This window comes from Suncus etruscus, chromosome 2 (assembly GCF_024139225.1).
Source record: "Suncus etruscus isolate mSunEtr1 chromosome 2, mSunEtr1.pri.cur, whole genome shotgun sequence".
Taxonomy (NCBI): domain Eukaryota; kingdom Metazoa; phylum Chordata; class Mammalia; order Eulipotyphla; family Soricidae; genus Suncus; species Suncus etruscus.
In genome coordinates, this window is record NC_064849.1 from 140745098 (window position 1) to 140773068 (window position 27971).

The window sequence follows — 27971 nt, forward strand, 5'->3', positions numbered from 1 at the left end:
CAATTTAATGGGGGTAAGTGAGGGTGAAAAACCTTTATAGTGAAAACTATAAATAATTTCTAAAAAAAAAAAAACAAACACATGAAATAGACCCATATTCTTTATTGATGATTTAGAAGAATTAACTTAATTAAAATAATGATTTACTTAAATTCATTTATAGATGCTTTTCAATTCTCATCAAAATCCTTTAATGATCTTTAAAAGCATGGAACAAATATTTCTTATATGCAATCATAAAATTCTTACAGTATACCACCCACAATAATCTCAAGAAAAAAGTAGATAGAAGTCTTTTGCATTCCAATATATTAGTTTTAGTATAAAGCCTAATAATTAAGGACAGACTCTGTATGAAAAAAGACAGAATCTAGATCAATGGAGTTAAAAATAACCCTCAGATTTTTGAGGAATCAATTTATGACCAAGGGGGTAGGTGCACAGGATGGAGCAAGGAGAGATTTTTCATGTAAGGTTCTGTACCACATGTAGAAAAGGGAAATTCAACCCCTGTATTATACCAATAAAAGCTTGATTGAAGGCCTCAATATTGATAAAAGTATATAGGCATATATCTCCACTTTATGTCCGGAAAATAAGTGTAATTCTCTAAAATGTTTTTATAAGAGAAGTTTTCAATGATATCACCCCCAATAACAAAGAAAGCAAAAGCAGAAATAATCAAATGAGACATGTTAAATTAAAATGCTGTGAAATAATTGAGACTCAGACAACCCTCTGAGAGAAAATATTCTCATATAACACATCAGACAAAGGTTAATATCTAAGATATATGCAGCACTCTTAAAGCTTAAAAACAACAAACTAACAACCCCACTGAAAATGGACAGAAGCTATGAATAAAGAATTCCTCAAAGATAATATAAAGATGGACATGAGATATTTAAAAACTAACTAATTATCAATGAAAAGCAAATGAAAACAGAATGATATATCACTTTATGCAACAAGAATAGTCTATATATAAAAATCCAGAAATTTTAAGTATTAGTGGGATATGGTAAAAAAAAATAATTCACTACTTGTAGAAAAATGGTGGATATTCACTCTCTGGAAAGTTTTTGTAGATATGTCAAAAACTTAGAACTAGAAATATATAACCCTGTGCTCCAACTTAGATATCTACCCAAACAATATAAAATCATTAATCTAGAAAAAAAATATTTGCAATCTATGCTAACTGTAGCATCATTTACAAAATAACAGTATCTGCCGGCGAGGTGGCGCTAGAGGTAAGGTGTCTGTCTTGCAAGCGCTAGCCAAGGAAGGACTGCGGTTCGATCCCCTGGCATACCATATGGTCCCCTCGAGCCAGGGACAATTTCTGAGTGCTTAGCCAGGAGTAACCCCTGAGCATCAAACGAGTGTGGCCCAAAAAAACAAAAACAAACAAACAAACAAATAACAGTATCTGGAGATAACTAAAGTATCCAGTAAAAATGAGCAGATTAATTTTGATATATGTATATAATGCTTATTAAATAGTTAATTTACTATTAAAACTCAACTATCAGTAAGGTTAAAATATTGCTGTTTTCTCCATCCAGAGAAAGGCATCCTACATAAAGTGAGCAGGAATAAAAAGAAAAACACCAGCTAACCTCTTTCATATTCAAAGCAAAGAATTAAGTGGTTTGCAAAGGAAACAATCCTGAGATATGGCTAAGGGAATTATGACCTGAAGATGTGGAAGTGTGGGAGAGGGCAGGATGTTGCAACCTTGTATTATAAAATAATACTGGTGATACTATTTAAAAAAGAGTAAATAGATTAAAAATAAAATAAATAAAGTAAGGGAATAGACAGAGAGAAACAAGCCTTGAGATTCTACCTAGAGAACTGAGCTTGCTTGTAGGTGAGAACAGAAGCAACATCTGGACTGAAATGGAAGAAGGATTATTGTCATCTGGTGATGAGTGTGGAGCAATAACATTGTATGTTTAAACATTAATATTAATATTATTGTAATACACCTCAATTAAAGTTGATTGATAAGAAAATAAGATAATAACATGTATCTATCTTAAGTTTTACTCTAAGAGTTGTTTAGGGCTAAACATTATAAACATTAAATTTAAAAATATGACACATATATGAAAAAATTAAAATTATAAAAAATAATTAAGTTCCTTTAATGTCTTGAGCCATAGTACACTTAGGGTGTATACCTGTCTTGCATACGACTAACTTGGGTACAATTCCTGCCAATCAATATACCCACTCCTCAAGAACCACTACAAGTAATTCCTAAATGCAGAGCTAGGAGTAAATCCTGAACACCATAGCTTTTATTTTTTTTCAAAATAATATGTATATGATTTTATAAATACCAATAAATAAACACAGGGCAGAGATAATGGGAAGGAAGCTTCTTGATCTATTGAGTAGAAAAAGTTGTTGGAGTGATTCAGGAGTATATTGTATTAGAATCTATGACATCTACAGTTTGATAGCAGCAATATTATTTTAATCAGAACAGTCTCTATGCATGCTGACTTGCTCTTGAGAATAAGCCTCTTACCCTTTCAACATTTCTTCATCACCAACAAAGTGAGAGCAATAAATAATAACTTAGTATTGTAATAAGTGTATCAGAACTTTATGTTTGGAAAGCACTAAAACAAAAGATAGCTTGAAATCAAGTTGCAAAATGGTATTCTTGGTATTATCAGTTGTCCAATCATGTGGTTAATTTGTTGCTTACATAATTCTCACATTTGTCTTGTTCTAAGTCAGTCAAACGGCCATTAACTCAATCCTGCTTAATTGACTCATCTTCATTCTGTCTATGCATTGAACTCAAAACACAGCTTTTGAAATGTCATCCTTCTAATTTGATTTTTATTCCTAATTAACCCCCATTTCTAAAAAATAAAAAAAGGCATCCATTTAGATGTTTGAAATTTGTCACAGTCTTAATTTCACTTAAATAGCAGTGCATGAAATACTTTTTTAATCCATGTCACTGTCCTTATTTTCCTTGTCTCACTTGTACATTAAGCTCAACTAACTGAGCCAATTCTAGGATATAAAAAGCCTCTAAGCATACTTGTGTCACAGATGACACTTTGTATGCAATTATAGTATTGTGCATTTAAAAATTTATAAATTCTTTTTTTTTAGCATCGTATAGAAAATTCCTTCAGAACAGGGATGATTCATTAGTGTCTTGTTAGGCAGACCATTACATTCCTTACACTTTCCATAGTGCCTGATATAGGCCTACAAAAACATATTTAACTAAGTCAACAGAGGCTCATTGTGAGAAATTCCTCTCTACAGTGGTGGAATTTTATTCACTATTGCTGAAAGCTTCCTGCACCTGCTTATTGCTTTCAATATTCTTCTTTTCAGCAATTCAAAGCAAAAATACTTAAGCATTGTAATTATCTCTAGAAAAATGCTCCATAGCTATCCCTTATTTCAGTTCCTTCTTTTGTGTCATAGACATTCCTGACACATAAAAATGAAGCCTTCACATATTAGAAAGAAAATTGTCAGGGATTATATCCCCAAATAACCCCATGAATGGTTTTTCCACTTGCACTTTTATTTTAATATCTTTAGGGAGCTGAGAGAGAAGAGAATTTCAAGGACTGTTCAGGGGATTCAGTACCAAGTGATATACTGTCAATGGAACCATCAGTTCAGTACTAGGACATGTGGATATGGTGTGGGCTGCTTTATACCGTGCAGAGTTCAAGACCAGTAGGTATTCTGAACTTTCTGGGTCAAATAACATTCAATTACATTCTGAAACACTAGGACATAATCAGTTCTTTGGACTGAATACATACTTTGCATAGTCCTAACACCTATACTACCTATTCAGATATCCATTATTTGTTTTAATTTGGACCACACCCAGAGGTGCTCAGTGGTTACTCCTGGTCCTCTGCTCAGAAATTACTCCTGTTAAGCTTGGGGAACCATATGGGATGCCAGGAATCAAACCAAGATTCGTCCTGGGTCCACCGTGTGCAAGGCAAATGCCTTACAGCTGTGCTATCTCTCTGGCCCAGATCTCATTTTCTAATTCTAATTGAGGCAATTTAGTTCAAAGAGGTTGAGCACTTCCCTTACAATCATAGGTACAGTAATTGTCTTCAAACAGATCTATAATCAAAAGATAAATGATAAATATTGTGATATAACATACTGAGATCATTATGGTTGCTGCATCTATGAGTGATCTTATAATGTAGGTAATATGGAAAAGCCATGATAAATGACACATTGAACACTTGGTCATCATGTTTACAATGATATACAATAATATCCAATTTCTCAATTTGTGCTTTTAATCATTGTTTCTGCCATGATTTGTGGGCTGAAAGATCAATATAGACTGTTACTCATGGATAATTTAATAGATACTTGTTGCAGTATTTTTCATGTTTGTGTGCAAGGCAAACTTTATATATTTATTTTTGGTTTTATGAGCACAATCCAACATCACTCAGGGTTACTCCTGATTCTGTGCTCAGGAATCACTCCTGGCAGCCTTGGGGAACCATATGAGATGCCAGGATAGAAGTGGGGATGGCCTTATGCAAGGCAAATGCCCTACTGGATGTCCTATCTCTCTGGCTTCATGCATTCTTTAAACCATTATGGCTAATGTAAAGTAGAAGAGTAAAGTAGAAAGTAACCTAGTCAAAACTAATTTAAAGTTAGCAATGTTTGATAACTAGGAACTCATAAGATATTGTGGTGGGTATGAATTGCCTCCTCGAGGATGTCTATTGCGTTATTATTTTTCTCTCCCATTGGCCATCCATTCTTTTATATATTGTAAGAACTGTTTTAATATTTTACTTAGAAGACAATATATGCTGAATATTCTTAGTCATTTCCTTTTATTTAAACACCATTATTACAAACTTGTTCATGATTGAGTTTCAGTCCTACATGTGCACAACTCTTCACCCATAAACATTTCCCACCAACTATGTTTCCAGTTTCCTTCCTTGCCTCTGGGACATGAATTTTCTTCCCTCCCTCCCTCCCTCCCTCCCTCCCTCCCTCCCTCCCTCCCTCCCTCCCTCCCTCCCTCCCTTCCTTCCTTCCTTCCTTCCTTCCTTCCTTCCTTCCTTCCTTCCTTCCTTCCTTCCTTCCTTCCTTCCTTCCTTCCTTCCTTCCTTCCTTCCTTCTTTCCTTCCTTCCTTCCTTCCTTCCTTCCCCTACTCTCTTCATCCAACACCTAGTTACTGTGCATAGTATTCTTATTTGTTTAATAGATTCTACAGGATAAATTGTGAAAACAACTATTTCAGTGTCAACATCTTGAAACATGAAATTAGTACTTTTTATCATATCAGTATAATTTGACACAAAATAAGATTTTATGTATCATTTCCAAAATTCCTAATAGCATTTCATTAAGAGATTTGTGTTTTACCACAGAAATTATTTGTGTAGATGTAAATCTTAACTTCCAATAGCTTTCTGTTTAAAATGCACAATGAACAAATAACCAAATGCCAATTAAACATTTATATGAATATAAACTTTGATTCTCAAAGTTTATTTCTCTTTTCTGTCATGCTCACTTTAATGCAGGCCCAATATTCATTATATGCACTAGCAGAGGAAAGAATAAACATGAGGAAAGTAAATCAGCTGATTATATTTATACCACACACCTTGTACTCATTTTAAAATTCAGGTTTAGCTCCCATTTCTTGTAAGCATGACTAATTAGTAACATAAAATACTAAATGAAACATGATTTTTTCAGGTTTCATCGTCTATCAATACTCTCTGATTAAGGTAGAATTTTAAAAATAGTGATTTAATTCAATAATAAAAGAAGTCTAGTTGACAATTTACTTGGCTATCCTTTCCTAGAATTTCAAAAATGTACTATTATATTCTTAGCAGAGGAATTGTGACAAGAATGTAAAGTAGTCTCACTTTTAGCATGTACTGAACATTGTTAAAGAGCATTAGACCAATCCCACAATTTTTCTGTGTTTTTTTTTATTTTCAAATTAATCTCTGGCATAGTTCATTCACTATGTTTAAATAAGAAATATTTTCTTTCACAATTTTATGTTAATCTAATTATATGAAGTCTCCCCACACACAGACATGAATTTAACTAAAATAAGATTTAGTTGCTCAACTGCATAGGGTTTGTATAGGTCCGTTTTATTTGTACAGGTATTATAGGTATTTATTTCTATAGGTTATTTAAAAACAAAGCAAAGAAATACACTATGGAAAAAATATTCTTGAAAAATTTAGGTCGGGGCCGGATTATGGTGCAAGCAGTAGGGCATCTGCCTTGCATTTGCTAACCTAGGACAGATCGCCTTTCAATTCCCAGGCATCGCATATGATCCCCAAACCAGGAGTGATTTTTAGGTCTGTAAAGGATTAGTTCATTTAGACTAACTTGTCCATTTAGACAAGATATAACGTAAAAAGAAAAATGCAAAAATAAACAATGGCCCTTAATATCATGCTACATAATATTGAGTTCAATTTTCAAGGTAAAAATTTAGTGAATTACATTTCTGTCTTCCAAATATATTTTAAGATACATATTACTTTTATAATTAGAAGAAAATAGACTTAAGTGTCTTTCAAAACAAGTGAAATGTCAAAGGCTTTACAAGTGGACTATCAGACACTATTACTTGCTGTTAAATGGCATAGAGATATTCTTGAACCTACTTGATGTATAATTGTAACTAGAAAAAATATAATTTAACTATTTTCTAATTAAGAATATGTATGTATGTGTGAATGTGTGTAAAACACTATATACTTGATGTATAATTGTAACTAGAAAAAATATAATTTAACTATTTTCTAATTAAGAATATGTATGTATGTGTGAATGTGTGTAAAACACTATATATCCTATTTAGTAATCAATTATTCAACACTTAAACAGAGATGTGAGTTGACTAATTTGTGGAGATATACATACACTACTACCATAGACAAGGCCTGACAGAAACAATAGCAAAGTAGTAATGCCTTGCACTTATTATCTGAACAATATGGAATTATGCAGTATTTATCTTGCATTAATCCACATATTTATTTATTTGCTTATTTTATTTTATTTTATTTTATTTTATTTTATTTTATTTTATTTTATTTTTACTTTGAGCACCAGAAGGTGCTCAGACTCTATACTCAAAAATTACTCAAGGAGGAGCTTGGGGGACCATATAAGATGCAGGGAGTCAAACTCCAGTGCCTGATTTGTTGTACTATTACTCCAGTTTTCTCCATATTTATTTAGAATTACAACTCCTACTAGAGTACCAGAGAGAGTACTGGTTGTTCAGGCACAAGCCTTGCATGCAGTCAACACTAGTTCAAACCCAGCATCACATATGGTCTTCTGAGTACTTCCTCAGAGAGGAGAAAATATTAAGTATGAGGAGTATGATATCCTAGAATCAGGATAATAGGTTCAATGGCCTAAAGTTGATTTCTAATACTGCATATTGGTGTGTGTAACTTTGGTAGTCCTTAAATGTTGTGGGGATCACATGGATGTTGCCCAGCACTGCAGGGTCAAGCATTATTAAACTGTATTATAAGGCCCATGCACTCAACACTCAGGTTAATACCTGGTTTGAGTATGGCTGGGTGTGTCACCAGGCTTTCTTGAGAATTCTAGGGAGTATCTCAATGATAATCAGTACTGGGATGGTTTAATTTAGATATATTTTTTCTGGTGTGGGTAACATTTTTTGAATGGCAAAGTATTTAAATCTTCCCTACTGTTTTTGAGCTATTTTTAATTTAGTAGACTATAGTGAGATAATAATACTCTTGTTTTGAGCCATCTACCTATTATTACTAACAAAGCAATGATTTGAAATGGATCATAATTTCAAAAATATTATTGAGCATAAATCAAAGGTTTTTTTGGTCACAAGTTTTAATTTTGTATTTCTTAGTAGAGCAGATAAGCTGAAAAACTGGTGAATCTCTAATAGGTACAGGTAAGCCATAACCAAAGAATTTAATTTTTTGGATCACAATCAGATGAAGAAAATAATTTTGTGTGTGTGTGTATGTGTGTTTATTGCTTAGCCATTTCTTTGGACACAATTTTATGGTGTACTTCATAATACTTTTTCCTAAAATTTATTACACTGAGCAAATTAAAAGAGTTTTAATTGTTAGCACTAGATAAAACAGCTAAGGTTACAATGAATCACTCTATAGTGACTGCAGAGTTCTGCATAATGAATGAACTCACTCTAAGTGCCTGTGAGAAAATCCACCAGACAACAAAAGAGGTTAAAATGTGTATAAAAGGCTGATATTTTGCAATGCTAAGAACAGTTTAAAGTAAATGAATTGTTTTCATCTTGGGTACAATTACAAGCTGACTGTCATTTTGCAAGTAACCTTTTCCTGTATAATTCATTGCACTACTTATTATTCATTAAAAGAAGTCACTTCAAGTAAATATATTGTTATAATTGAAGAATAGAAGCTATATTCGAATACACTAAAATGACCTTTCAAGCAAAGGAGTGAATAGAGTGAAAATTTAGGTAGAAATCAAACGTCTCTGGGAGAACATGGGAACTTCTGAGTTTTCAAAGCACGGAAACAAAGGGTATGAGAATAAAAAACAGAAGCCCCAAAAGGTCGATATGCCTTCTTTACATACTGGTTCAAACATATTTTTTAAATTGCCCCCCTAATTAAAGAAATTAATTTGGCCTGTTTTCCTTGTAATTAAAATGTCTCAAAATTTTTATCAGAGCCTTATTTCTTTTTATATATATATTTATTTAAACATCTTGATTACAAACATGATTGTGATTAGGTTTTAGTCATGTAAAGAACACCCCCTTCACCAGTGCAACATTCGCACCACCAATGTCCCAAATCTCCCTCCATTCCACCCCACCCCCACCTGTACTAGAGACAGGTTTTCCAGTTCCCTCATTCATTCACATGATTGTGTTAGTTCTCTGTGTAGTTATTTCTATAACTGCATTCAACACTCTTTGTGGTGAGCTTCATGAAATGAGCTGGAAGTTCCAGCTGTTCTCTCTTTGTCTCTGAGGATTGTTGCAATAATGTTTTTAATTTGTCTTAAAACCCATAGATGAGTGAGACTATTCTGTGTCTCTCTCTCCCTCTGACTTATTTCACTCAGCATGATAGATTCCATGTACATCCACGTAAAGGAAAATTTCATGACTTCATCTCTCCTGACGGCTGCATAAAATTCCATTGTGTATATGTACCACAGTTTCTTTAGCCATTTGTCTGTTGAAGGGCATCTTAGTTTTTTCCAGAGTTTAGAGCCGTATTTCTTATGTTTTATTATCAACAACCAGGTGTTGCGTATTTCGATAAGAACAGCCATTCCAATTCGTTTATTCTACACAAAGATCTGTGGAATCTCACTCTCCTTAGCAATATAATTGCATGGGTCTGGGAAACTGGTAAATGTCTTTTAGTTTGAATCCACACCCTGCAGTGATTTCAGGGTCTATTCCTGCTGGGACTCTGAATATCAATATAGATTGCTGGGATTGAATTCAATTAGGCCAAGTACAAGGCAAGCTTTTTTCCTTGCAATGCTATCTCTCTGACTCCTTTGAAAGCTTGCACTACTCCAGACACAAACCAAGTCTGATATTACAAACAAAATTCAAGGAGCCGGAGTGATAGCACAGTTGTAAGGCATTTGCCTTGCATGCAGCCAGCATTCCATATGGTCCTCCGAGCCTGCCAGGAGTGACTTCTGAGTGCAGAGCTAGGAGTAACCTATGAGTGCTTCAAGGTGTGACCCCAAAAAAACAAAAAAAGAACAAAAATTGAGTAGACTAAAATATGTGTTTATTGATCACATCTTAAATCTTTGAGATTGCTGTGAACAACTAAAAATGTAAATTAGCAGTTGTTTTCTTTAGGTAATTAAGAATCATTTCCTTTGTGTGAGTTCAAGATTCTCAACAAAAGGCATATTTTCATTTAAATAAATAATCAGTGGTTTTCATTTAATTTAATATTCCTACTAGAAGACTTGAGTATACTCACCTACAGACAGTGATTCTGGTAAGACAAAATGTTCATGAGTTTATTTTTTGTCAATGTGTGTGTGTGTGTGTGTGTGTGTGTGTGTGTGTGTGTGTGTGTGTGTGTGTGTGTGTGTTTAAACAGCATGGTACTCACAGAATAAAAAAAGCATAGTACTCACAGAATAAATTACCTTTTTTTCCCCGAGAATTTCAAGTTTCTCAATTTTGAACAGAAGGGAAAGAATAATAGATAGGGAACTTGCTGTACACAGGGCTGATAGAGGTTTGATTCCACTTCAAGTAGTGCTTGAAGCTATAGGAGGCTATTGAGTACAGAGCCAAGACTAAGCCTTAGGTGTGTACCACAAAACAAAAACAAAAACAAAAAACAAAAGAAATGCCTTGTTAATTCTGCTTTGTTTGGTAGCATGCAGGGATGTTTAGAAAAACTCAGACCTGTTTAGAAAAAATATTTCAAAAGCTTAAGTTATCAGCTTCTGGTATTTTATTTAACTTTATTTATTTGTTTGTTTATTTTGATTTTGGTCCCACATTAGGCTGCACTCAGGGTTAGTCTTGGCACTGTGCTCAGAAATCATTCCTGGCTGACCATAATGAGTAGCTGGAATAGAACCTGGGTCTCTTGCATGCAAGGCAAATGTTTTACCCACTGGGCAGGTTCTGGTATTTTAAATATACAAGGAACTAATGATAAATATACAAAGGCTGGGATCAGAATTCACTGAAAATATTTCGCTTTTCTCTTTTTATTTCCAAATCTTCATCCAGATTTTACAAGCAAAATGCCTTTAGAAACTGATTAATAGATTACTTCATGCTGTCTCCTATTATCATTGTGATAAAATCTAGAACTCTTTCTTATAACAATGCTTTTTAGTGAGTAAAATGAAATGACCAAAAACATGATAACTAGCAAATGTTTTAATAATGTGTAATGGTAATATATATTTATTAACATTAAATAGCAGAAGTGTCAGTAAATTTTATATGAGTGACAAGTTATGTATGATTAAGTATGTGTAAACTATATATCATGAAAAGAAAATATTTGATTTTAGTGATAGAGTCATTAGTATTGTTAATGACATAGATTCAATGTTGTTTACATCTATAATAGGTTATCACTGTATTTTAAATATTATTGTGATATGCATAAATTATGGTTCATCATCATAGAGAAAAGACATGTTAAATTTTATCCAATTATCCTTTTAGGGTTTTGTACCCTAGGTTATAAATTTTACATGAAGCACTTAAAGTTATCAATGCATCTGTTTTTATATTAATTTCTACTGGGAAGTGCTCAGGTTTTGTGAATGGAAAACTGATAATAAAATGTAGGAATAATTTTAAAATAAAATAAAATGGCATTATTAAGTTACGCCCAAATAGATAGGATAGACCATTATTTATATAACAATCACATTATGGATGTTTAAAAAATACTGTCTTCCCAAGAAGACCAGAAAAAATATAAAGCAATTTTCTTTTAGCAAACCTTCACAAACATCCTTGGATTTCTTAGAGCTAGAGTTGCAGTTTCAATTTCTGAGTGTTTTGTAGAGCTGGCTATTTATAGGAATCCTTATATAACTATAGTTTTAACATTTATTTTTTGTAGGAACAGTTTATTTATTTATTTATTTATTTATTTTTTTTGGTCCCAGCTCCTGTATTCCTTAAATTTTAGTACTGGATTTACAGTCTTTGCCCTGGTTCTACTTCTTTTTATAGAACTATATTCCTCAAGTTCAATTTATTTTTAAGTTGGATACTTTATGTGTTCATTCCTCTTGGAACACTAAAAAGAATGTGTATTATTGACCCGATGAAGCTATTAAGGTAACTATTATGAAATTTATTTTTAGGTCCTTGGCCACTTTAAAACCTCTTTGGGGTTTAAGATATACTCATTGTAGAGTGTACTATAACCTGGGAGGAGCAAACTGTAGCTATTATTTTTTACTCAATACTTGTTTAGTCAGAACATCCTGGTATTTTTCTTCTACTATTCTTTATAATTATTAAAGACAATTAAAAAAGCATTTCTTAAGTATCCATTTGTCAACAGTTACACTTTTGGAGTCATTCTTTGTTTCCCTTTCTTTATTCTTTATTATATTACTTTCTCTTTTATTTTTTAATTTGAAATAGACCTCTTTACCTGTATCAAATTCTATATTTAGTAATATTATGCTCTTTACAGATTTTTCTCGTTTAGCAACAGCATTTAATTGTACTACTTCACAATTTTCATCAGATCCCTGTATCCAAATTTTTATTTCTAATGTTTCCTTAAGACTACCATCTGCATTTTACAAATTAGCTATACTACCTTTCCAGGAGATACAAATTATACCTAAAATTTCAATCAATTTAAATTTCTGTAGGAAATGAGGCTGTTGTACTCCTATCCTTTTCTTTGGAAGCTTTGAGTTTATACATTTTATGTCTCATTGTTTTTATTGCTTCCAAATCAGCAGATTTGATTGAAAATTATAGTTTAGTCATGTAAGCTCTTGGTGTCACCCATTCAAATTAGTTCATGGTTGCCACTACACTGCTATTGAAATTATTTAAAAAATTGGGGTTTCAGGAAATTATGTCAATTGTAAAACTTTCTATCTGTAGTAAAAAGACTAGGAATAGTCTTTGTGTGTGTGTGTGAAAACATTTATTTAAGCACTTCAGTTGATATGATAGAAGCAGAAACCACTGTACTTTTCTGTAATTTCTCAACTACAAAATAAAATAGTCATTTTCCCTCACTTTCACAATCAAACCTAACATTTCATCTAAATACCCCCAAAATGATTTTGTACTTTTCTATATTGTGCATACTTTTTATGATTTATCCAACTTCTTCTTTGCAAAGAACTATGGATAGGGTGATAACTGATATTTTCAGTCTCAGAGAAATGCATTATTTTTCAATCATACACCACAGATCTAAATTTTATGAGGGCTAAATCCAATTATCGTGTTCCTAAACTCTCCCTGTAACTTTATATTTGAAATGGAGTGAGCTTTAGCCTGTAGAATAAATGTGAGACTAAATTTAAATCCCTGAACGTAAGCAGTTTAGCTCATAATAGAAATTTTGACATAATTTTAAAATCAAGTAAATCTTATTGGTTGCTTCAATAATTATTTTTGTAATCAAACACAAGCCATCAGATAATGGAAGTCTGATTCAATTTATTAAAAGTATTCAGAAAGTCCTAGAGTGTCTATAAGAATATTTTTCAGATTTTTTCCCTGCCTTTTCTTTCATATTATTACTTTAACATATAGCAGGTGAATTTTCAAAGTGTAATATGCCTGTATAAAACTGTTAGGCAACAGATGAAAAAATATACCCAGAGGCATCTGATTGAAGATAGAATTTCTGTATCAGACACAGAAAATCTAATTTTGTCTTTGTGTCTATTTTGTGTGTGTTTATTGTTGCAAAGACTTCCTGCTGTAATAGTGGAATTATTTTTTTTCTCAAGTACTATTAATATACTTGCCATAGTATTTTCTGGTTTTGTTTTTCTGAAATTATTGTCATATTTCTAAAATGTATGTGAGGAATCAAGTTAAAATGTTTTCTACTCAATTATATAAATACGGAAATTCTCACTTAGAATTACATATTTATGTGGAAATTATGGAGGCTACAGATCATCTATATGGCAGTAAATAATCTTAAATATAAAACTACCATCACACATAGTTGTGATGATACAACTTTACATCTTTACAAAAGATAAAAGATTTAGATAAATTATCTTCCTGCTGACTTACTGGAGTTTTGGAGAAATTCCTATATAATTATTATATTTTTTAATTGGGACCATATTTTAGTTGGAGAAAGCAGGTCCAAGATTATGATTCACATGCAGGGCTAGTGAATACCATAACTGTAGTAATGACAGTGCTTAATGGTCTTTTATGCAAGTTCAGAGATCAAATTCAGATATTCTAGATATGCATTTTATCATTTTAACCTACATGTCTGGTCACTTTCTATTTCATGTATTTTAAGGTATGAAAACTTTTGTTTGTTTTGTTTCATTCTGTTTTGTGCCACACCAGGCAGTGGGTGCTCCAGATTTGCTCTGTCTGTTTTTGGCCACACCAGGCAGTGGGTGCTCCAGATTTACTCGGTCTCTACACTCAGGAGTCATTCCAGGAAGGGTTCGGAGGGCATGGAGGGGACTATATGGAATACCAAGAATTGAACCCATGTCAGTATCATCAAAGAGAAGTCCCTTACCTGCTGTATGATCACACCAGCTCAGTTCAGTAATTTTAAATGTATATTAGGCAATCATTTCAAAAACATAACTCATTGCTAAAAAACTTCTATTTCAAATATCTAAAAGAAAAGTTTTTTAAATCAGAATAAAATTCAGATTAGAAATAATAACTTTCTGTGGGAAAGAGAGTGTTTGGGGCAGCATCCAGTGATGCTCGGGAATAATATCTGGCTCTATGCTCTGAGTGAATGCTCTGGTGATGCTTAGATCACACATGGAATTTGAATTATGAAAGCAGGACTGCCATACATACGACTCAAGTGCCTTACTTTTCAAATAAACACTTAGGTCTAAAGATTTAATGATTCTTCTTTTCATTGAATTATTTCTATATTTATAGTTTCATTCTATTTTTTGTCTTCCAACATTTTATTACAGTACACATAATTATAATTTATTAAAAGTCATTTAGTTATTTGGTTTTAGGAATCAACTGTTCATGGAGGTTACTAATTATCTTTCCTTGGGAATTACACATGGCAGTACTCAGGGAAATACATACTTCCAGAAACTATTCCTGGGCCTCCTGCATACAAAGTAAATAGTTCAAAGAAATGATATATCTCTCTGGAACTCACAATGCTTTTTAAATTTATAAATATTATTTGCTATTGATTTACCAAGATCTAAAGTGTAAGTAATCATCATGAATACCTCATCACATAACAATTATACAGCAATCATAAATCATCTTTTAATAATTAATTTTTTTTTTTTTGGTTTTTGGGCCACACCCAGTGACACTCAGGGGTTTCTCCTGAGCCTGTGCTCAGAAATCGCTCCTGGTTTGGGGAAACATATGGGATGCGGGGGATCCAACCGGGGTCCATCTTAGGTCAGTGAAGGCAAAGCAAATGCCGTACCAGTTACCTACCACACCGGCCCCAGTTAAGTATGAAGATTCTTAAGGACAAAAGGCCTATTTATGTTTAAATTTGTGACCCTTTTTAAGTTCTCATTTCCACCATCCTTTCTCACTTTACTTAGCACCTAGATGTATTGCGTTCTCTAAAGTTTCCTTCCTTAAGTTCCTCAGGAAAATAGGATCACCTAGCTTAGCCTGATCTTTTCATTCACAGCACTTACCATCAGTTATTATCTAATTCAATTTTTCCTCTACCACTATATTGCTTGCTCCATGAGGATGAAAATTTAATTGTTTTAATCATTACTGTTGCCTAAGCAGATTTAACTACTACCTGCTATAAATGATTGAGAAAATTAACTCATTCATTTATGTTCTAAAAATCTCACACATAGATTTGCTAATAAAAAATTTAATAAATAATTGTGGCGGGGTCGGAGAGATAGCATGGAGGTAGGGTGTTTGCCTTTCATGCAGAAGGTCATTGGTTCGAATCCAGACATCCCATATGGTTCCCTGAGCCTGCCAGGGGCGATTTCCGAGTGTGAAGCCAGGAGCAACCCCTGAGTGTTGCCAGTTATGAGCCAGAAACAAACAAACAAAAAATCCTGTGGCTAAGCTACCCAACTATATGATTCATCATATTAATGACATTTCAATAGTAGATTTATTTGAAGTTCAGCTTGCATTTGTTATGTATTCTCATTTTACTTCCTTGTAAGAATCTCTTATTTGAAAACTTTTATTGCAGAATGTATATTTAAATTGTTCTAATACCAATATCAGATCTAAACATAAGAGAGTAGGAATTAAGTGTTACCAGTTATAAATATAAACCATCTGAAAATATATATAGGATGACAAATCCTGAAAATGATTTCATTTTATTGTTAGTTTCTATTCATTACATTCTGAAATATTTTTCTATTCATTACATTCTGAAATATTTGACCAATTTATAGAAATTGTAAACATAAAAATCTAAAATTTTGCAGTTGTGCTTTGTTGTAGTTGCTGATTTTGGATTTTGTTTGTTTTGTTTTCTTATGATTTTCTTCTTTTTTTCTTTTCCTTTTTTTTTTTTTTTTTTGGTTTTTGGTTTTTGGGTCACACTCAGTGACACTGAGGGCTTATCCCAGGCTATGTACTCAGAAATTGCTCCTGGCTTGGGGGAACCATATGGGATGCTGGTGGATCAAACCATGGACCATCCTAGGTTAGCATTTGCACGGCAAATGTATTACCTCTAGCACCACCCTTACAGCCCTTTTTTCTCTTTTTGAATTGATATTTTAACCTCTAGACGAACTCCTCCCAGGTAGGTTTTCTTTCTTTCTTTCTTTCTTTCTTTCTTTCTTTCTTTCTTTCTTTCTTTCTTTCTTTCTTTCTTTCTTTCTTTCTTTCTTTCTTTCTTTCTTTCTTTCTTTCTTTCTTTCTTTCTTTCTTTCTTTCTTTCTTTCTTTCTTTCTTTCTTTCTTTCTTTCTTTCTTTCTTTCTTTTCTTTCTTTCTTTCTTTCTTTCTTTCTTTCTTTCTTTCTTTCTTTCTTTCTTTCTTTCTTTCTTTCTTTCTTTCTTTCTTTCTTTCTTTCTTTCTTTCTTTCTTTCTTTCTTTCTTTCTTTCTTTCTTTCTTTCTTTCTTTCTTTCTTTCTTTCTTTCTTTCTTTCTTTCTTTCTTCTTTCTTCCTTCCTTCCTTCCTTCCTTCCTTCCTTCCTTCCTTTCATTCTTTCTTTCTTTCTTTCTTTCTTTCTTTCTTTCTTTCTTTCTTTCTTTCTTTCTTTCTTTCTTTCCTCTCTCTCTCTTTCTTTCTTTCTTTCTTTCTTTCTTTCTTTCTTTCTTTCTTTGTTTCTTTCTTTATTTCTTTCTTTCTTTCTTTCTTTCTTTCTTTCTTTCTTTCTTTCTTTCTTTCTTTCTTTCTTTCTTCTTTCCTTCCTTCCTTCCTTCCTTCCTTCCTTCCTTCCTGCCTGCCTGCCTTCCTTCCTTCCTTCCTTCCTTCCTTCCTTCCTTCCTTCCTTCCTTCCTTCCTTCCTTCCTTCCTTCCTTCCTTCCTTCCTTCCTTCCCTTTCTTTTTTCTTTTCTTTTTTACAAACAGAACCAAATAACTTAAATCATCTTGTTCTGTCTCATAAATTGATAAATTGAGGGGGAAACATGAATGGTGCCAGGAACAATTGGTCTTATGAGCATTGAGTAGAAATAAAAAATCATCAGACTTAAACACCAAACACAAAGTCAATGGCAACAGAATTGATAGTCAATCTACAACAAGCTATACACAGAGAGGACCAGATACACTATCAGTCCAGGAAGCAAAGAAGACAGATGTAGGATGCATGCTGGAATGGGGTGGAGGGAGGACAACACTGGTGGTGGGAATGCCCCTGATTCATTGTCACTATGTACCTTAAATATTACTGTGAAAGATTCATAATTCACTTTGTTCACAATAAATATTTATATATATATATGTATATATATTAACAAGATGATCAGTTTGTGGATTAAAAGGTGTGAGATCATATTCTTCAAAAGGAAAAACATTCACTTAAGACCTCTAATGGTTAAATTCATATTTATTTATTAAAATTATATTAGTGCCATGGAATTTCTTTCTTTCTTTTTTTTTTATTAGTTTCTTTTCGAGGACAGGGTAAAGTTACAGTGGAAGCCCAATCACCCATAAGCAGAATTCTTGGTAGTCCCATCACTGATATCCCAGCCTTGAACTTTCAACCAAAGAAAATTAAGAAAAACAAAACTGAACCCATGTACAATACAATTAATTTGTCTCTCAAATCCCCTGTTGTATTACATACTATTTCTCAGCAGCACACAATATAATCCAAAGAGATTAGACTTATGTAACTCCTTAAACATTGAGGGCAAAGTACATTTATCTAGTTCCATGCACATGCTTACTAGTTTAAGTTAACCTCAAAAGTTTTAGTAGGTTGTTTTTCTTAAGGATCCTTAAGTGCCATGGAATTTCTAAGTTTATTTTCTCCTATAGTTGGAATGCAAGCTATAAGAGCAGTTTATGACATATGTTTTTTTTGTTTTGTTTTGTTTTGTTTTGTTTTGTTTTGTTTTTGGTTTTTGGGCCACACATAGTGATTCTTCTGGGTTACTCCGACTATGAGCTTAGAAATCACTCCTGGCTCAGGGGACCATATGGATACCAGGGGATCGAAAAAAAGCCTGTCCTAGGTCAGCCACATGCAAGGCAAATGGCCTACTGCTGTGCCACTGCTCCAGCCCAAAATATGTTGTTCATATATATATATATATATATATATATATATATATATATATATATATATATATATTGTTCTTATGAATATACAGTTACTAAAAATAGGTTTCTGGAATATAAAATAAAGTATTTAGTTGAAAAGATGAAATATACTGATGTTGACTTTTCAAATGAATCAATTTATTTAAACACTCTGTTGCATTTATTACATTTATTGACCTATGTATATTTTTCTAGGCATTTTACATATACTATTCACTGTACTTGAATATAAATAACCAATGCAATTAAAGTTATATTATGAGTTCCACATATAGGTGCAGAATCTGAGTTTTAGAAGAGAAAGCTAATTTTTTCAGATACGTAGCTAAAATTGAAAATTATCAATGTTAAGCCCCAGTTTCTTGGGCCAGAGAAATGGCCCTGAGTTCATTCCAGAAAATGGAGCTGCAGCAGCAATGGGAATGACCTTACACAAGTAGTTAGAAGTAGTCCTGAGTATCACCAGTGTTGTCCCAAGTCAGTCAATTAGTATTTGAAAGCAAACTCTGTTTCTGTTGCTTCTCCATAAGGGTAGACCTCAACTTCAAGTGTTTTGCACTACACAGTAAAATAAGCAATATTCCTTACACACTATTAGGCCAGGATCAAATATGCCTAGAAATGAGTGTTGGCTCTAAAACTGCAATGCCTAGGATGAAGACCAGGTTCTGTAGTTGACCTACCCTGGTAATCTGAACAAAGTACTGAATGACTAAGTCTATCAATTTTCTCAATAAAATAAAGTCAGTGTGTAGGATCAACTACTGAGAGAACAAAATCAATTGATATTTAAAATTCTCACGACAGAGCTATACACATAGTACATAAATCATTTGACAATAAGCTGCTGACAAGATAGTAAGATGTAATTGAGTAAATCGATATGTTTTAAACTATTTGCATATTCAAATTTAAAACACTATTATTGTTACCTAAAATATTATACACCATTAATATTTACTAGGAATTATTTTAGCAGATTTCCTGTAGAGGCCTATACAAATAGAGTTAAACTTATCAGTATACACTCATAGCAAAAGAAAATATAGAGAATAAATTTACATATATTAGCATATTTATAAATATAAACTCATTTGTAATAAAGTCTGTTTTAGCTCTTTGAGAAAAGCATCTAAGGAAATGATAATTTATATAATGTTGAAAATATTCTCACACATATTATCTTTTGTTCTTAAAACTTTATAAGAATTCGGGCCGGAGAGATAGCATGGAGGTAAGGCGTTTGCCTTTCATGCAGGAGGTCATCGGTTCGAATCTCCGGGCCCCATATGGTCTCCCGTGCCTGCCAGGAGCAATTTCTGAGCCTGGAGCCAGGAATAACCCCTGAGCACTGCCGGGTGTGGCCCAAAAACCAAAAAAAAAAAAAAAAAACAAACAAACTTTATAAGAATTCTCCAAAGGACTGTAAAATTATCTAGATTATTTTTTAACATTAAAAACCATGAAATTCATAAATGTTTGCAAAAATATCCATATCATCAATTGAGGATATTCATTTTCATCTTTAATAAAGCTATCTAAAATTAGCCCAGTCTTAATACTTTTTGGCATAATGGTTTAGTGATGTTGCATTGTAAGAGCTCCCTCGGTAGCAATCTTAATTTCCAGACATAGTGTCAGCAATAGAAATGAATTTGACTGCCATTTCTAAAATTTAATCATGACATACTTAAATACTCAGGAGAAAAAATGTATATGACTCTTGTGGGCTACATTGCCCAATAAATGAAGACAATCCTAGTTATTTTTAGATTAGTTAATGAAGTGCTATTAATTTCCATTGTACTTACTTTAGTTTAAACATCATGTTCTCTTAAATATACATGTAAAGTGTTTCTGCTTATATGAGAGTATGTTTCTCATTCTAATTCATCATTTTCTTCTCAAGTTTTTATGAAAAGGCTGTCTAAACATGTGATCATTTAAATAGAATAAAGGTACATAAATTAGAAATTTAATTAGAGTAAATGTTAAACAGTCCAATAAGTTCAATGAACTTATAAATTGTTTTCATATGTTAACCAAAAGTAACTTCCATTTACACAAAATATAATAAAATTTTATATTTGGTGCAGTACAAAATGAAAGTAAAATAAACAGACATAAAAAAGTAAATAAGGTCTATATTTGGAAATGTATACAGAAATTATCAGGAAAGAAATTGCAGGTAGAACTATTTAATCCCTTATTTAAATAGTTATGAATCATAGAATAACAGATAATTATCTCATAATCATATAATGATATTGTTCAATAGAAATAGCCTCTTTCTTTTTTTGGGGGGGGCACATCTGATGACGGTCAGGGGTTACTCCTGGCTCTGTGCTCAGAAATTGCTCCTGGCTTGGGGGACCATGTGGGGCATCAGGGGATTAAACCGCTCTAGTTCAGCTGCATGCAAGGCAAACACCCTACCACTGTGCCACCGCTCTGGCCCCCCAAATATATCTTTTTATAAAATACTTAGTAGATATGTTAAAATGGTATAAACACACAAGCTTTATAAATAATAAAATATTGTTTCACCACAAATAGTTTGCATATAACTATTTAAGTAAAATAAATATGCATATAACTTTTATAGTATTTATTGATAGCTAAAGTTTTCATTTGTATGTAATATTTTTATTTTAATTTAGGCAACACAGTTATAATATGCTAACATCTATGGTAGTGATATGCCATTACTGTACCTCACAACTTCCAAAGTTACTAAAATCCTCCATCACTATCCTTAAGTCACCTCGAGTCCATCTTTATATTGTTCCCATCACTCTCCATGTTGTTTGGTAATGTGTTTTCTAATCCAATGTCAAGATGTTTTCATTGTGCATTACTTTCTTTTGTTACTGTGTATTCAACAGATCAATGATATTATCAGTATTTTCCTTATTCCTACTATTTATTTTGTTTATATGATATCCTCCAGTTCCATTTATGTTGTGTTGGACTGAAAAAAATGTAACTTCTTTTATAGCGTATGTTTTTCAATTGTGTAGAGATAGCACAAATTACCTGTCCATTCATTGGGTTGTTATCTTGGCTATTGATCAAAGTGCTGCAGGGAAATAAATGTTCATATGTTTTTGAATTATGATAGAAATAATGATAAATTCTTATGAATTCTGACAAAATGTGGAAAAGGCTGAGTGGATTAAGGTCTAAGAAGAACATATATGTGTGTGTTCCTACACATACTTATAGTGCATATATATGATTCTACATATATAATGGAAGCAAATGAAGTACTTGAAGAATATTCCTGTAATATATAGTGCATATATATATGTACATATATAGTGCATATATATATGTAATATATAGTGCATATATATGATTCTACATATATAATGGAAGCAAATGCAGTACTTGAATAATATTCCTGTAAAATGCTTAGGGACCACATGTTGGTAGTGTTCAGGGGACATGTGGTGCAGAGACAATATCAGTGGCTCCTGCTTTCAAAGCATGTACTCCAGCAAACTAAAATATTTCTCTATTCTATAAAAGCAAAGGTTTTGATGGTTAATTGGCATCTTTCAAGGTCATTCTACATCATGATAAATGTTTCCTTCAGTATTTCCTTTTGTTAAACATCAAGGCTCATTAGTATTAACAGTAAACTATAGCACAGTATTTGTTTGTGTCTACTGATTATTTTAAATGAATGAGAAATAAGTGAACTGATTTAAGATATTCAAGAAATTTCTATGCAGAGATGAATGAAAATGAAAAACATAGTACTTGTTTATCTCTTACTTTAAATCTATCGGTGTACCTTTATTGAAATATAGAACTCTATAATATTTTATCAAATAAAAATAAAGCAATTTAATGTGCAATAGCATTAATGAGTGCCAAAGTTATATGCAAGGCAATTTTTATTGTACTGGATAAAGATAAAAAAAAGAATATCACTTAAAAATTAAAATTCAATTGAAAAATAGCATGAAAGTAATTGCATATACTGATAAAATAAGACATAATACCTAATGGTAAAAAAAGTAAAAGTTATCACTCATATTTCCACTGGATAAATAAACATAAAATAATGTATAAAAGCAAATATATTATGCATCAGTGATTCATGATAAAAATAGTCTAAGAAGACTATCAATTTGAGGATATCAAGTTTGGGTTTTGGGAGGTTATGAATACATTTTAGTAAGATAATTTTTATTCATTGAGCATATACAAGTACTATAATTATGTTATTATAGCAATCTGTTATAAAAAAATTAGGGCATAGTAAGAATGTGTAAAATGTAAACCAGGCTAGGGTAGGAAGAGAGACGGGCAGAGTAGCCAAAAATTAATCTAAAAGTTCAGAAAAGAGGTGAGGAAATGAGTCAGAAATATAACCAGGTCATATGTGCACAGGAAACCTGAGGGCCTTAATATTCATTGTATCTGATTTCAGAAGACTCTAAGCTTTTCTCTATGGACATCTACACCAGCAAATTCCATTTCTTAGGCTCATCCAGAGGTAGAGTTTGAGTGCCTGAGAGTGGTTCTTTTTGCCTTTGGCAGGTTTCTAATTGTATGTTCTCTCTACAATGCTCCTTTTTGTAAAATAGGAAGTTCTCATCCTATTTTCCACAGTCCAAGAATCCTGTGGGTCAAAGATGTCTTTATTCTACCTTGAATGGGATCTTATGAAGGTATTGTTTTATGTGCTTCTAAATTCAGTATTACCTGGAGATCACTTAATCTGTTATCATATTTTAGATTCAGTAAAAACAATCATTGGGATCATATTTTTTGTTCTTATTCATGGCAACCATATGTTTATTCACAAAATCTTAAGGATACTTTTTAGTACAAGTTCCAATGATTAGACAGCCTTTTGCAAGCCTCAAAAATTTAAGAAAGGGACACAAGAGCGGTGCTTGGTGTGCATATAGACACACTTAAATCTTCATTAAAGTTGAATTTACCAAATAGTTTCTGTTAGTTGATTGGTTGTCTATCAGTTTATCTGGTTGCATAATGAACCTATTTATTTACCCTGTCATTTTCATCCATTCAACAATATCTGCAGGTCCTTTCAACTTATGCTAAATGCCCTTGTACAGTTATTATGTTGGGTAGTTTTGGGGAGGAGTGCTTGAACCACATCTGTCACTGTTCAGGATTTACTACTGGCTTTGTATTTAGTGCTCAGTTTGCTGGGTAACGGGAACATATGTGGTGGGGGCATTTAAACCTGATTTTATCGCACACTAGGCAAGATTTAACATCTGTGCTATCTTTTCAGCATCAAGTATTATTTTTAACCTTAGATAAAATGTCCTCTTTATTTTAAGGTTTTTATTTTATATTCTCAATTTCAGTATTTTAATTAAAATTTTCTGGACTAGGAAAATTAGTCTTCAATAATCTTGTTTATTTACATAACTCAAATAAATTATTCAATAATTTTATCAGTTTTTTTGCTGTTGTTTTTGTTTTTTCGGTCACACTCAACAGTGCTCAGGGGCTACTCCTGGCTCTACACTCATAAATCGTTCCTTGCAGGCTCGACGGACCATATGGGATGCTGGGATTCAAACCACCTGCATGCAAGGCAAACACCCTAACTCCATGCTATCTCTCTGGCCTCCTTTACCAGTTTTATTTATAAATGTTGAAATATAATGAAGACAGGAGGCATGAAATGTTTACTGTAACTAAACAAAAAGGTGTGTGTATGAGATAAAGATTGTATGTATGGATAAAAGATAGGGGTATAAAGTATATTTGTTTATCTTTAGCAGAGATTACTTGATTTCGAATAGAAAACATTTCATTGAAAACGTTGCTTACTTTTGTTGTTGCTGCTTGGAAGAGGGAGAGGTGTTTTTGATTATTTGTGCTTCAGGCAAATTATTATCTTGAATTTTGATTATCTCCCTACTTTATTAATTTAAGATTACAGATAAAATTATTCGATTGTAAAATGTTTATTAGTGTATAGGGCATAATCCCTTCTTCTCTCAACATCTTTTTTTGTTTGTAATAGCAATTACCTGTTTAGAGTTTATGAGTTTATTGTGTAAACCAGAGTAGCTATTCTGGTGCTAGAAATGTAGATTTTATATATATTCAACATTAAAATGAATTCTCAAGAAAGTTGTGCCTGGCTTTCAAAGAAATTATTTTTTTCATTCCTTTTATGCCACTATAATTCATGCTTTGTATTCAGTGAGATCTATCCTGCAGAAGGAATGTACATTAATATCATAGCAATAATAAGTATGAAGTGTGCCATTTCAAGGAATGAGGAATTCTTGAAACAAATTACATTAAATTTAGATTTGCAATAAATACAAGTGATATAAATAAAATATTATATATAAATTTAACTATAATTTTTTACATATAAATACTTACTGTATTGACAGTTTCTTCCCATGAATTCACCTGGGCACTCACAAGAATAGTTAGCCACAAGGTCTGTACATATTCCACCATTTCTGCAAGGTTCAGCTTCACATTCATTAATATCTAAAGAAAAGACAAAAAAGAGCAAGAGAACTTGTTAAGAAAAAGGATCAGAGGCTGTAGTGAAAGTATAGAGAGTAGAATGTTTGTCTTGCACGCAACTGACACAACTGATGCAACTCACACAAGTAGCATCCCATATGGTCCCTTGAGTACCGCCAGGAGTATTCCTCTGTATAACACCAAAGACAATTCCTGAGGGGGCCCAGAGCAATAGTAGTGTATTTGCCTAGCACATAGACAACTTGGGTTTGATCATGCACATCCCTTCTGGTCTCCAGGCCTGCAAGGAATTATTTCTGAATGCAGAACTAGAAGTAACAACTGAATGCTTCTGGGTGTGTCCTACCAAAAATAATATAAACAAAAGTAATCACTAAATATCATTGAAATAAGTATAGCCCCCAAACTAAAAAAATAAAAAGCAAAATAAATATAAAAATAGATTGCTTAGAGATGTGTTTAGACATTGTAAATAAAACAAAAATCTAAGTGCTGTTATTACTATGTGTGAATGTATAAAATCAATAATACAAAATATTGCTTAAAAATCAGGGTTTTATTAACCAAATTAAGTCAATTCAGATGGAATTGAGAATCCAAATGAAAGACCAAAAGAACTCAAGTCTACAATTCTGAAAAATAAATAGGAATAGTTTGGGAAATATTTCGTGTATCTTTTAGAATTACATCAGACAAATTAACCTTGATAGAGAGATGAATTGGTATCAGTTACAAGGCTTAGAAACCTCCCCTGCAGCAACAATTGCCAATTAACGCTGTCTCATTTCATCTTAATTCATTAAAATTTTAACTGAAAGAGATGTTTTAGTTTCTAAATAGTTTGCCTTTGATGAATGCAATGAGAAGCAAATTAGGGCTAATAGCTAAAGCTCTTTACATGCAAAGTATAATAAATGTAAATGATGATCACTTCCTAATCTCATTCTAGAGTTTCTAAAGTTAGTATGACTAATGGGAGTTACCTTTGATACACCATTATTAAACCTAATGTAAAAATTATATGAAATATAAAACATTCAGGAAATTATGCTAATTTCCATGCTAATTTTGTGCAACGGAAACAGAGATTACTATTTTGATCCAAAAATAAAGAAATCATGACTAATTTAATCCAATATTGATCACTAGTATTTACACACCCTTCCCACCTAAGCACAGCACAATTCTGGCTTTGTAGGAGCTAATAAAGCTAGTTGGAAGACTCACAGCACTTCCCCTATTTTTTTCTTCCTATCACTCTATTTTCATCTTTTCTCCTATTCCCTTGATTCCATTTTTCCTTGAAATCTTCCACAGAACTAAACGTTACTAAGGGAAAGCCTGTTTCTATGTCTTTGACACCTTCAACTAGAGACTGATCCTCACAAATGCAGACCCACCCTGTATGTAATTTTCTTTGTGGTTCTGCAAATTTTACACTTTATTGAAAGATCATTCAATACTAATACCGATTTCCTGACAGAGTTGGCAAATAGAGTCAGTCAATCTTCCTTTCGAAATTTGCTATGAAATGTTTCCTTAGGCAAGTGATAAACTTCTCTGGAAACCAAGTACTATTTTAACTTTTGGAGGGCTTTCACAACTTGTGGATTGATATTTATACAAAATATAACTATGCTCAAAAAGAATCTAAATTAGGGGTCAGAGTGATAGCACAACCAGTAGGATATTGGCCTTGCACAAGACCATCCCAGGTTTACAATCCCTGGCATTTGGTCTCACTAACCTGCCAGGATTGGTTTCTGAGTGCACAGTCAGGAGTATTGTTTAGTGCCAACTAGGGTTGCCCCAAAACAACAACAAAAAAATAAAATCAAGTGGTTAGAGCATCGTATCACATCAAATAAAGGGTTAAAAACAAGACCTAATAATCTCTGAAAGAAATTGATTAAAATACAACAGAACATCCAAATACCTAGCACTATAGAATAAAAAGGGGAAAGGAGGAAAGTCAGAAAAATTGTTTTTCTTTTCTGATAAGTTATTGCTCTTTTTTGTCGTTGTGTGACTAATGTAAATTATTTTCATTAATTTTTTCAAATGGTACAAAAATCATCTTTAAATTATTTATTTATTAATTTATAAGGGCAAAATCCAGTGCTCATCCCAGTGGCTTGATGATTTTATTTGCAGTGCCAGCCCTGGGTAAATAGTACAGCCTGCCCTATGATCTCAGAAAGCATCAGTCACCGGAGCTATACTGGCAGCCTTGAGGTGTACATTGCTTACAGTGCAAGGTATTGAATGTAGGAGATTAAACATGTGATCCATCATTAGAATCTCTCACTTGACTTGTGCTCTTACTTTTGTTGTCAGGGCAATTTAAGACAATGTCAATGTTCAGCCACTTAGTAATGTGTCTATTATCTTTACTTGGCATCCTTCATAATAATATACAAACATTAATTCAAAAAAGATATATGTATACCTATGTTCACTGGAACATTTAACACAGAAACCAGGATATGGAAACAAACCAAACAAACAATGACAGATAAATATATATAAGCTGTGAAAAAAAAACACATGAAAATGCACACACATGGATACTAAATAGATATAAAAAAAGATGAAATCTTGCATCTTGCTGCAAATTGGATAGAAATGGAAGATATTATGTTAAGTGGAGTATGTCAGAGAAAGAACAGATATTAGGTGATCTCACTCTCTTGTAGTACACAGGAAAATAAAACAAGGGAATGCCCTGAATTTGCAGGGGAAAAAAAAAGCTTAATTTAATCCCCATCACTCCAGATGATAACCCCAATTCCTACAAAGAGCAATCCCTAAGTGAAGAGCCAAGAGTATGCCTTGGATACTTCCAGGTGTGGTCCCAAAACAAAAACAAACAAAATATCTACCTTTCAAATTAATTTGTAAAATGTTCGTAGTAGTAAACTAGTTATTTTTTGAATATAGT

The 27971-nt window shown here is 32.6% G+C and overlaps 1 protein-coding gene across 1 annotated transcript in view; it reads right to left on the reverse strand.

Moving 5' to 3' along the window:
- The window catches only part of EDIL3 (EGF like repeats and discoidin domains 3), a 501725-nt gene that overhangs the window by 183966 nt on the left and 289788 nt on the right, over nucleotides 1-27971 (reverse strand). Inside the window, exon 5 of the mRNA XM_049766060.1 lies at nucleotides 24917-25030. Within this exon, the coding sequence (XP_049622017.1) occupies nucleotides 24917-25030 (114 nt within the window). The remainder of the gene's footprint in view (nucleotides 1-24916; nucleotides 25031-27971) is intronic.